The 12,193-nt window shown below is 34.8% G+C and overlaps 2 protein-coding genes and 1 long non-coding RNA gene across 3 annotated transcripts; 1 reads left to right on the top strand and 2 right to left on the bottom strand.

Moving 5' to 3' along the window:
* Nucleotides 1-204: 204 nt before the first annotated feature.
* On the bottom strand, nucleotides 205-7,952 carry LOC117107835 (carnitine O-palmitoyltransferase 2, mitochondrial-like). The gene is made up of 12 exons (XM_033249625.1): nucleotides 7,802-7,952; nucleotides 7,185-7,219; nucleotides 6,617-6,822; nucleotides 6,207-6,266; nucleotides 5,902-6,005; nucleotides 5,456-5,589; nucleotides 4,548-4,750; nucleotides 3,162-3,435; nucleotides 2,756-2,948; nucleotides 1,775-1,948; nucleotides 1,202-1,430; nucleotides 205-1,069 (listed from the first exon to the last, which is right to left on the bottom strand). Exons 1-12 carry the CDS (start codon nucleotides 7,886-7,888, stop codon nucleotides 744-746), a joined length of 2,025 nt encoding a protein of 674 aa, XP_033105516.1. The 5' UTR covers nucleotides 7,889-7,952; the 3' UTR covers nucleotides 205-743.
* A 65-nt stretch (nucleotides 7,953-8,017) lies between these two features.
* On the top strand, nucleotides 8,018-10,490 carry LOC117107865 (mediator of RNA polymerase II transcription subunit 20-like). Its single transcript, XM_033249673.1, has 4 exons — nucleotides 8,018-8,200; nucleotides 8,864-9,009; nucleotides 9,922-10,172; nucleotides 10,440-10,490. The coding sequence occupies exons 1-4, from the start codon at nucleotides 8,187-8,189 to the stop codon at nucleotides 10,488-10,490; spliced, it is 462 nt and encodes a 153-aa protein (XP_033105564.1). The 5' UTR covers nucleotides 8,018-8,186.
* Nucleotides 10,491-11,160: 670 nt separating this feature from the next.
* LOC117107838 lies at nucleotides 11,161-12,185 on the bottom strand. The gene is made up of 3 exons (XR_004445295.1): nucleotides 12,039-12,185; nucleotides 11,619-11,740; nucleotides 11,161-11,422 (listed from the first exon to the last, which is right to left on the bottom strand). It is a non-coding gene; the product is annotated as an uncharacterized LOC117107838 (long non-coding RNA).
* Nucleotides 12,186-12,193: the final 8 nt, after the last annotated feature.

Genomic DNA, 12,193 nt, shown 5'->3' on the forward strand with positions numbered 1-12,193 from the left:
TGTCTCATATTATTTGTTATATTTTTATTATTCGTTATTTTCACTTTACTTGCATAAATAATTTTGTTCGAAGAACATTTATATGCAGTTGTACTTCACAACACTTCACTTGCAATTTGCAATTTCTATTTTCACAATGGGCAGTGTTTTGAACAAAGATACTGCATATGATGACTCTGAGTACAAAGGTCAAAACAAACTACATATTGTATCATTATTAGATCTTTATTTGTTTTCTTTCAGGACTGAATGTAGCGTACAGCCAATATTACAGTTATACTGTACATACAACCACAATTCTGAAAGACTTCCATATTTATAACTTTTACCAAATTTAATACAATATAAAATTATTTTGTTAACATAAACAGATTTGTTCACTTTCAATCATGACCAATGTCGTATAAACAGTATGATGAAAAAAAAGTTTTGATGGTAACAACACTAAGTGATGATGATAACAAAGATGATGATGATTAATATATCAGTTACTGTTGATCCAAATAAATTTAAATTGCCACATCATATAAAATTACATTATTATCGAACAACACTGATAATAAATTAACTCTTATTACCACTCACTATTATATTATTAGTATAATAATAATGCCGCTGAAAACAATATTTGCATCATAAGAACAATAATACCAAATAATTAAATAAATTAACTATGCAATCATTGTATTACCAGGAATCAATCACTATTCACTCATGTGATGCTTAAGTTTTTAAGTTTATCATCAATCAGAGTCCAAAGTGAAGACTTGATGCATATCTACCCAGCTAGACTCAACACAGTCAAGAAACTCATTAACATTAGGAGAATCAGGGTATGAGGTTATGTTGCAGCCTAGCTCTTCATCCTTTATCCCGTAGCCCACCCCTAGGCCATTGAAGACCACAGGAGCAAAGCCACCAGCCAGCACCGCAGGGCTGCTTAAAGTACTTGTTGAGAGGACGATGTGGTTAAGTTGAGCATAGGCTGGATCTTCAAAGAGGGCGACAGATTGGCCTTGCTTGTTTGCGAGAGCTTTCATTGCAAAAAGGTGGCGATCGAACCCTTGCCCTGAAACAGAATAATCGGATATCGTTGAGATTCAGAAGGAAAACTTTTTATAAATATGAAAATAAATTGAATATAAATGAAATGGTGTTTGGTTGGTCTGCAGAAACTAAAGATTGTAAAGATGATAATTACCCATAGCTGCATTTTTGGTCAGGTCATTATGTTTATCTGAGCAGGCTTTTAGTAGTTTTTTCTTGTCTGCCACACTCGCGCCTGAGCCTTCCTGGAAAGCTTCTGAGCATTTCTTAGTTTCCATGGTAGCAGAACGAAGGGTTTCTGTACGGCCATGTTTAAATGCTGCCGTGCTACAAGACTCATACGTACTTGCAACTTTACCACCTGTCAATCGGTAGTAACCCATCTAACGTTGTAACAGAAAAATGACAGGATAATAAATTAGAAATAACAATGGCAGTATTGTGCCAATAAAAATATGGTAGTTGTTACAAAACAATTGAAGCAACTGTTACATCCTACTATGTATATCTGCACATATCCACCTGTAAAAGCGAAGCTGTCACAACATGTGTTAATATTATTATTACATTATTATTTTAGTATCAACAATAAAAATGTTTTTTTTTTTCCAGATTTTCTGATTAATATCAAAATAATTAGTATATCATATTAAAGATATATAACTAATAATTGATAAATTTACAGTCAATCATAACTTAAAATAAAACATAATTTTAAGAAATTTACTTGAAATGATAATTGCATAAATGCATCAGGACTCATCTTTTTTGTTTTGATGAAGTTCTTTCCGAATTTATCAAATTGCCTGACGCCAATATTAAGGTTGCCAGTAGACGTGTTGTACTTCTCAGTTGCATCTGTTATTCCAGTCTTAATGGTTGGATCCAAGTCAAACTCCAGCTATAATAGAACAGAAAAACTATGTGCAGTATTCATAGAGTTGCGTGAAAGATGAACATAACTTATGCTAACGTGCTAATAGTGTTAAAACAATTTGGAGTAACATTCAAAGAGGTTCTTAAATATACTTCTACTTAAATTTATCATAAACTAAAAACTAGTATCTTCATTATTTCAATTATTAGATTTCCACAAAAAATAAAAACACCAATTACTATTATAGTCCATTCCTATAATATCTGCATACCCTTACATTTCCAGCAACGAAGTTAAGGATTTATGTAGTAAAACATCTGTAAATCATTTAAAAATAATACTTTTTATCCGTTACTACTTGTTGTTAATTAACATAGTGATTTTTAATGCAACTCAAAGTTATATTCCAATTTTTGTATGTTTTTCTTGAGTCCTTGTTTGGCAATATATCTTTAAATCAGTGCACCAACATACTAGCATTCAGTGGACTTTTCGGCTAAATTCTGCCCTTTGAAATTTGTTGCTTAGGTCCCATAAAATGACAGCAATTCCTACAAAAAGATGGTTGTGGATTTTGGGGACTTGTGCATACTGTTCTCTCATTGGCCAGTTGTTAAGTTTTATTTACACTTCAGAATGATCTATGTATAGTAATATACTATATAGTATTAATCATGTCATGGTGCCTCACAGGATTTGAACCAAGAATCATGGATTGAAACCCGGGCATCGTAACCATGAAAAAAACAGCTTCAATTGACTGTACAAAAGAATATATTTGCTTTAGTTGGTAAGTTATTTCTATATCCTCAAATGTATCATCATACAAACCTTTGTCACTTTCTGCACAGAGTCTACATCTGCTGGCTTGGTGCCAGGAGCGAGGGCAGCATTCTCAGTTGTGTCTTTGTAAGATTCGTTCATGAAGCGAAGAACAGCGACACCATCACCCCAAGCATGCTCAAAATTGAGGCCAGTTACTCCATTTTTTGCAACAATCATCTGGAAACTTTTATCAAACCACCTGGAATGTACGCAAATATACCATGCAAATTAAAATAAAGCAAATTTCATATAGCTGAGAATTATCAAAATTAAATCAACTTCTCTTACAAGAAATATAATTTTGTTGTGGCATATTAACATCATGTATTATTAACATCATGTATTATTATCATGACAAAATAAAATAAAAATTGTAGTTATAAATTTTATTATTCATCATTAATACAACTACCTATTCGCACCATCACCATATAGCATACTTCTGGTCAATCCTACAGCCTCTGTCGGCTCTGTATCATCCAGACAAAGGCAAAACACAGCGCCATCTATCAGTTTCATTGTCTCTCGATTCCTGTCACTGCCATTTAACAGATGCTGTCGCAAGGACGCCCACGTATCACGATTCTCAGTTGTCATGTAACTTACAGAAAATTCTGGTCGAGGTGAACTATCAGCAAGAATATACTGGAGATGTGCTTTTATTTCTTCTGGAGGAACTATTGCTCCTGTAAAACAAGTGGAAATTAATCATTCTTGTTATATAATATTAGAAGTAGAAATCAATACTATACAAATGAACAGCGTACCAAATAAACATTTATGGATACCTTTGAGTGCGATACCAACAGAACATATCCTAAAATTTCAACTACTAGTCATGTTGAGCACGATGATGATGATCATGATGATGGTGAAAATGATGATGAGGATGATAATGATGATGATGATTTGATTTTGATTTGATTTGAATTTATTTGGTTCCACTTAAAAATACATAAAAATACAATATATAAAAATAAAAGCAACCACAAAACAACAATTCAAACAGCACCATGTAAAAGTTAAAAGAGATAACAAATTTAAAGTGAAACCAAAAAGTTAATTAAAAAAAGGCAAAAAATTAAACAATTCATCAAGCATTAATTAAAACATTTTAAGTTTTAAGTGACAAATACATGTGACTTGCCCATATATGGGTGTGGGTGTTTGCCCTCCTCCACCCACCCCTTACTTACTGAAAAAAATAGGGGTGGAAAAACAAAAAAAACCTTTTTTTTTCTTTAGCTTTTTTCTTTACAAATTAAAAAAAATGTGAGTGAATTTATCTTTATTTTTGCCAGATGCCCTACAAATTAGTCTAAAGTTGTTGTCTGATGTAAGATATTGCCATTCTAAGAATCTGTGGGTAATTTTTATTCCTTAAGAGACTTTTTCCACCTGCCCCTTTTTATCATTTTAAAGAAAGAAGGGCAAAAAAAACAATTTATTTTTTTAGACCTCATCATGCCCATATATGGTCAAATCTGAGACACCAGTCAGATTAAACTTGATAGTGTGCATACGGCATAACAAGTTAATTTAAACATGAGAACAAATACTGAAATCTCAAAGACTTTTATTAATGACCAAAGCACAGCTCAAAGCCTGATTTCCATAAAATCGCTACACTGTCACTACAGTGTTTTTAGTGCAAACGTTGTACTGCAAGCAGTCCCCGACGCAATCGAGTAGGCTCCCTGATTCGACCGACCAATCAGCAGCACCGAAAGCTGTCGGTGATAACGTGTAGCAATTGTATGGAAACCAAACTTTAGTATTTTGAGTTTCCTATATTTACCCTGACTGTCCAGGACATCAAATGTGTAAAACTTTCCATTATGAATGACCAGGAGATGGCGGGCAGTGTCCAGCCTCACCAGTTCATCTCTTCCTTGACATGGAATTCTGGTGGATTTGAATAGATTCCCATACTGGCTCATATCTAATGCGAATGCTTGGTTCATTATTGCATAATAGGCAGCTAGTGATCCCGGAATCCATCTTGTAAGAACAAAAAAATAATAATTTTGATTAAGATAAGTATACAAAGTAAATTTCAAATAATCATATAGATTATGTCATTTGTCTTAATGATTTTAGTGATGAATTAAACTAGTGATCCTCATATCCATCTAGTAGTGATGAATTGAATATAGTGTAAAATTATGATATAATATAAATTATTTATCATATTATGATATACAGTGTACATAACTCCCTCTAATTAAAGACTTCTAAAAAAGACCACCTCCAATTATGGACCACTGAATAAATGTCTATCCTTTACATTGATAAACTTTTTTCTAGAGACCGAAACTGCTAAAGACCATGTAACTAACACGTCCTATGGCGATTTTTTCTAGCTATAAAAGCAGCAGGAAAAAGATAGGTTGCCAGTCTGATGAAACCACTAGGTTAGTAACGAAACATAACTGAAAATAAGTAACATGCTACATTAATATCTAGAATTTGAAAAAAGAATCAAGATTTACATTTTATCTTCATTCGAAATGAATTAGTTTAAGGGACCATGAACCTCTATAACAAGAATACCAGTATATTACACCGCATATACCACTCAATGACAGAAATTATATTCTGGATATCTAGCTCAATATAAATTATATATAATTATATAAATTGATTGATTAATTGATTGATTGATTGAATATGATCTTGATAGATTAAGTCTTAATTGCTTCTTACTTAGCTCTTCTTCTAAACTTCTCGTTGTCCGTCTTCTTAGGGTTCAGATGATATAAGTCTGGATCAAGCTTACTGGCATGTAGGGTCTTCATAAACCTCATTGCTGAGACAACAAAATTTGTTGATCTCGTCACCTGGTATATTGCAATAATACAAGATAAGAAAAATACTCAATAACATTATTCAATCAATCTAATTCTTATTATAAAATTCATGATTGACAAGGAAAGATAATTGTAAGTGATTACAATGAAACAATGTCTCATTATGAGACTTAAGGAGAATAGGTGCATTTTTAGTCATAAGAAAAAAACCCTGGTGGTGTCACAGGATCTGAACCCAGAGCCAAGGATTTTAAGGCAAGCATCTCAACCACCCCACCATTACCATTATATCATAAACGAAATATCATGAAACATATTATTATTACCTAGGTTAGTACATACCTGATCCATATACTCTGGTCTTGAGTCTGAATTATAACAAATATATGGATTAAAATTGAGCAAGAGGGGTAGCCTTGACTCTAAGTACATATCAAACCAAGGACCTGAGGAGTTAAAAAAAAGTCATCAGTGAATCAGTTTAATACTAATTATTATATGATATCACACTGCATGAGTTTTCATAAAACAGTCCAAATACATCGTACAGAAATTTCAGATACAGACTAAGAAAACAAATAGCATTCAACCAAGGCACAACACAATTTAATTGGTAAATATATCATGAATTAACACAAATCACTTACCACTGATGTAACTTGTGTGTTTGTTCTGTTTGTCTAGAGCTACTAGTGCCTGATGTAAATCTACCAAAAAAAAAAAAACATAAAGAAACAATAATAACAATAAAACATTAATCAATCAATAATCTCTTATATCAATTTTCATTTTGTTGCAAATTATAACAAGAAAAGATAAAAACCTATTATAAGTTAAATGTAAAGGTAGATGGTGGAAGATGATTTCGCAGAATACATTAGATGTTGAAAAAAAAGAAGAGTAAGAGACAATGAGGAGAGAGAAAGGAAACAGAAAACAAATGAGCATGTGCAGCAGCATGTGTAGATCAAAACCTTGCACTGACACAAAAATTTACATTGAACATTTTTCTGCTATAATTACACAAATGAAGAGTAAAGGAATATGGCAAACAAACCTGGTCCTTCTTTGGCTTGAAATTTCTCTACTATTGCTTTAGTTTTATTAAACTCTGCATCGTTTAGTATGACTCGTTGTGATTCTAAGTATCTAGCACAAGTTTTCTCCAGCTTTGGGATCTTAAGACGAGGCAAGCTACGCTGAAAGTGCATTGTGGGTAGAATACTCTCATGGAGAAAGTCTGGGTCACTCAATCCTTGGGAACTGTGGAAATCAATTTAATTGATCAAGTTCGAAAATACAATTAACTGTTATTGTATTTACACTGGGTTTTACGCCCCTTTTTACCCAAGTTTTTGAATATTTAAATACCTGTAACTACGGTAATTGGCCATTCCAAAATTTTACCTCAAATACCCATTTCAGTGTCTATAATTATTTTTCCCTCACACTGTTTGGCTAAAGTCAGTCAACATAGGCCTAGCCACCAGAGGCCCTAGAATGTAAAGTTTGTTTGTGTTGGTCTGAATGCGTTCGTTGATTGCTATTGGGAGTAATCAGTTTTGGAATACCACTGATTACAGTGCAACCGATCACAACAGAGTGTAGTCTGAATAGGGTATTACCTGTAGTGTTTCTCTGCTTGGTATGCTGGACTAACCTGTTAATGATAAATATTTAATATGCAGTATTTCATATATTAAAAGGCAAAATACTAATAATAACAACAATGTTGTGGGAAACAGTGGCTGGATCTTGGTAGAGATAAAATTTAATATTAATAAGCAACAGCTAAAAATTAAACATACCAGGGTAAGTAAATCGCAGTAAACAGACAGAGAACTTTTTTATATTATTTACATCATTTTGACAATCATAAATATAAATAGGCCTAGATCTCGTCTTAATTTAATTAATAAAAATACATTGATATTGGGAACATTATCATTACAATCATATAACAAGCAATTGTTTTCAAGGTTTGAGGACAATGTTAGAAGCTAGCCTAAGGCCCTCAAAATGTACAGTACTACATTTACTATCATCCCATACTCTGCTACTAGGTACTAGGCCTACTTATAGACTATAGTACTGCTGCAGGCCTACCTAGGCCTCGAGCCGGCTAGCCTGGGCCTGGCCCTAGGCCTACCTAGACTAGCATGGTGGTGGTGGCGGCCACCTAGTCCTAGCTTTTCCCTTTTATCAATGTAGGTTCAACAATTATTATTGAATAGCTACTCACATTATTCTTCAAGTTACTTGAAACTCTAAACAAACAAGAACTCGTATTACTATATCGAAGCGTTTGAAAGTTTCTGATATTTAGCATTTTTGCCGATGAGACTTAGACCGACTGTACCGGTATTTCTCTCAGCAGCGCAAAAAGTTTACTGTACATCGTTTTGCTGCCCTCTACGCCTACGATCACGTACCTGGATAAATAGGCTGACTAATCCAGCTTTCGTTTTGTCTGGCAGCTATAGTTCTGGCAGTGGTAGCTAGCTGTGTTTGCTGCGTGCCTGATCTCCTGGCCTGGCTGTTGTTACCACAGATCTTATAAGGCCTAGAGGCCTATAATATGTTGACAGTAACTGACTTTAGATATATCAGATTTTATATTTATAAAAATGGGAGTGACATGGTAAATCAACGTATTTGGTTGTGAATTCTGGTCTATTAGTAGTAGTAGTAGGCCTAGCTGGTCTACGTACGTAGGGAGGGCCCCTTTCTTGATTTGTAGAAGGCCTACACTCACAACAATCTAGCGCGGCTTAAGCGCTCAGATGGTAGGCTGGATGCGTGCATGAGTAAGGCCTTGGCCTTCATTGAGGGCATGAAGCTGTGTATGCAAATACATTCTATTATTTTATGTGGTTTATTAATTTCTTGGGTTTTTTCTGACATTAAAATTGTTACGTTCAAATAAAATATAATATTATTTGTTGTCATTTTAAAATTAATAATAAACTTAACTCCTTGCTTAAATAATTGGGAGTCCTTGATTGTTTTTGCATTGCAGTCACCATTTGCACTCATTGTGTCAAGTGTAGTGGAGAACATTGAAAGAAGTATGGCATTTTACAGTAGGATTAGTAGTAGGTGCTTTGTTGATACCTAAAAAAGGTTGTTTAAATGAAATACTGTATGTGCTTCAGATATTCCTGATGATGACATAATTAATGTCGAAATATTGAATCCCAACACGATGGCGTGTATTTCAATACTTGGAGTATGTATTATACTTTCTTAACAATTTATGATAGAGTATAATATTACTGATTTGTTAATTTAATTTGCTTTATAGTGTCAGTCAGTGGATGATAGCGGAGAATCGGAACATCCAACAAGTTGTTGAAAATGTCAACAAGCGTCTAGATCTCCTGGGAGCAAACAAAACTGGAATATTCTGTGTCGACTGTGAAACCTACCAAGCATTAACACAAACCCAAGGTGCGTGTCTGCCAATGGAGTGGAGCTGTAGAGGAACCAGTCCAGTTTCAACCTAGCTAACATTCCCCTTACAAACTCGCCACCAGAACATTACAAAGTCTCCCTCTGCAAACTCATCCCCTAACAAATTTGTGGCCCCTATCTCACTCCTTAAACTCAACCATAACAAAGTTGGTTTTTTGGCCATCCAGAGGTTGATATTATTTTTTTTAAATCTCATTTGGGAGGGGGAACCCCCTCCCAACCCCTTACTCCAGCTCGAGCCTACGAGCTCAAGTCCCCCTGTCGGACAACTTAGCATTTAGCGCCCCCCCCCCCCAGAAAATATATCCTAGAGCCGCCACTGCTGTAGCTTGGTGGTTAAGATGTTTTTCCTCCAATAACTGGGTTCAAAGTACAGTAATATGAAACTGGCAGTACATGAGTGCTTCTATCAATCACCACTGATATGTCGAAATGGCCTATTTACCAATGTTTTGTCGGCTAATTAATACGAGCCTTGCCATTTCAAAACCAGTGTATTGTCACTAATTGTTAATGTTAAACCGAGTAATTAGCATTAGAATGTAGAAATTATTGTATACTTTAGTACACAGAAGGTGTAATAATTTTACCAATAACTTGCAATAATAATCGATTTCAGTAAATGATGGTCCCATCAATTTTAAAGCCTATAAATGTAGAGAATATGAATACCATTACAGTATTTAAAAAAAAATCAATTTTCATGTTTTTGTCTCCGATGCTGGTTTTGGCATGGCTCCTATGACTTCAGTTGTAAAATTTTGAAAATAATGTTATACAGTACTGTATAACTATTCTTTTATTCTGAAATATTTTATCATATACAATTTATCAGTTTTGAAGATAAAATTACATAAGATGGCACAAAATTAATTTTTCTTTTTCTAGGACAATCAAAAGTTATTCACACGATTCATAACACAGAATTTCCTCTGTCGTCTTTTGCTGTGACTGACTCGGGAACCTGTTTGGTGTGCGACACAAATTTTGACGGAATTATGCAAAAATTAAAAGGTTTTTATGGTCAACGGAAACTTCCAAAGATCGAGTCAAAAGGACAGAGGTTTGAGCTGGGTGATTTTGTGATCAAAGTGGGAATAGTCTCTGTTGGATCTCACACAAAAGGATTGTTAGTTGAGGTATGTTAAATAATTATATTGGTTAAGTAGGTATACCAGTATTACCACCACTTAAAAAGCAAGAACTTCAAAAATTATTATACAAGTTGTCACCAACATGGCATTAAAATACTAATCATACCGATTAAAAAATACTTGTACTGTATACTTAAGTATCTGTCTCTTATACACATCTAGATGTGTATAAGAGACAGACACGATGGCGTGTATTTCAATACCACCCTCTGATACCATAATGCAGTATATTGAACACTTTAATAATTTTAGGAAAGCTCAGGTTGGAAGGTGAAAGCACAAGCCTGTAGCCAGGGGGTTTAAACAAACCCCCTTTTTTAAGAAGTGCCCTTTTAAAAGTGTATGTAAAAATTTCTAGTATGACATTTTTGGGAATTCAAGGATTGAGGTCGTGAAAATTAGTACTTTGTAACAACTGTCATTGGCGAGTGTTATTACCCCTGGTCAATAGATAACATACATTGGCAAACCGGTGCAACCTTTGTGTGCTCTGATGGGGGTTATATTTAGTCCTATCACTGTACAGTACTTGGCAAACAATCCACTGACCAAAGGTAATGATTGTGCCTTGGTACAGTATAGGTCGATAGGTGGTAATTCATTATTGTCAATTGGTGAAGCAGTTTCACTTTGGGTTCACTCACAATCGTGAAGTCAGGGGTTTTAATTGCATGTTTATTCATGAGTGACCTTGTACAGTATTTAAACTGGGAAACCTGTCCAGTAGCAAGAGTGATGCAAAGCCCCTGAAAAAAATGACAATTTCAAAGGCTTACCTAATCAATTTTAGAGTCTACAAATACTGTATGTAGGAAATACATGTTCAGTAGCAAGCTACTGTTCTACCAGTGACATATCTAAAAGTCTTAAAATTGGGGGGGGGGGGGGGTTTGATTTTGGGGGGGGGGGTGTTTGATATTGTATGTTATAATATTGTTACTGTTTTTATAAAATAAAAAACTAGACTACAAAATCAGTGTACGCAAGAATTTATTTCTGTATCTAATAAATTTGTCATTTACAATTATTATTACAATTATGTTATAACTCAAGAATGACAGCTAACAAGCACTATTGTCTAAATCTTGAGCCCTGGGTTGACCCCCAGGAAAGACGCCCTCGGGATGGTGTGTACAGAATCGTGCTCACTATTTCAGCTGTTGACAATCCTTTCTGTGAAATGGAGGTGGCAACCACCTTTCAAGGTGTGGACTGCTACAGGAATCAACTGGAACCTACAAGATAGAATAAATAGCATGTAATGCAAGGATCTTCACATGTACGATATACTGTATGAGGTACGGGCTGTGTCAACCAGCCAACAAATCTATTTCTGACGTGTAAGCACTTAAAAATTTTACAATATAAAAAATTGGTAACAAAGTCAAATATCAATACTGTACACAGGAGTTTCCGTACACAGTACCCTACCTTCATATTTTGCCTAAAGAAGGAATTAAATTGCTTGTTGTGGGGCTGCTACATCAACATCGGCAAAGCTCTTTGCTAGCCACACACCAATAGAAAAGAAGACGGCATTCTTCAAGAAAGACCTTTAATATTAAAAGATTTTGACAACTGTTTAGTTTTTTTAAAACTTTAGGCCTAAGCTACACTACGCATGGCCTAGTTACAGTAGTTGGCTGTGGTGGCCTGGCTTCCCGGAAGCCTCCTCGTCGACCATTAATCAACCAGCAACCTCACTCCAAAACTACGTTCCCTACAAAGGATCGGAGAGCTAGCTAGAGAGACGGCTGAAAAAAATCTATGAAACAAGATCAGTCAGGTTACAGTTAACGTTAAGGCGCAACAATTTTCGCAAATGCTATGGTGAATACTTTGTCACTCTACCTTTTGAATGGATCTTTGTATAAACTTTGAAGAAAAACAAACGTTTTCCCAAGCCTTTCTTTAGTCGTATTCGCCATGTGGCCTGCACTGTGTTGGTTGTGAATGTCACACAGCGGTGGTAATAGAGTCTAACCTAGGCCTTCGATAGCAAGACG

The sequence above is a fragment of the Anneissia japonica genome, unplaced genomic scaffold (assembly GCF_011630105.1).
Source record: "Anneissia japonica isolate Jap-2015-1 unplaced genomic scaffold, ASM1163010v1 scaffold288060_len1141017_cov207, whole genome shotgun sequence".
NCBI classification, from domain to species: domain Eukaryota; kingdom Metazoa; phylum Echinodermata; class Crinoidea; order Comatulida; family Comatulidae; genus Anneissia; species Anneissia japonica.

Coding starts and splice junctions, on each gene's coding strand:
- LOC117107865 (XM_033249673.1), top strand. Junction 9,010..9,921: donor AGCATTAACACAAACCCAAG/GTGCGTGTCTGC, acceptor TTCTTTTTCTAG/GACAATCAAAAGTTATTCAC. Junction 10,173..10,439: donor CAAAAGGATTGTTAGTTGAG/GTATGTTAAATA, acceptor TAATAATTTTAG/GAAAGCTCAGGTTGGAAGGT.
- LOC117107835 (XM_033249625.1), bottom strand. CDS start 7,888: ATGCTAAATATCAGAAACTTTCAAACGCTTCGATATAGTAATACGAGT. Junction 5,590..5,901: donor GACCAGAGTATATGGATCAG/GTATGTACTAAC, acceptor GCAATATACCAG/GTGACGAGATCAACAAATTT. Junction 1,431..1,774: donor TTATGCAATTATCATTTCAA/GTAAATTTCTTA, acceptor TTACAACGTTAG/ATGGGTTACTACCGATTGAC.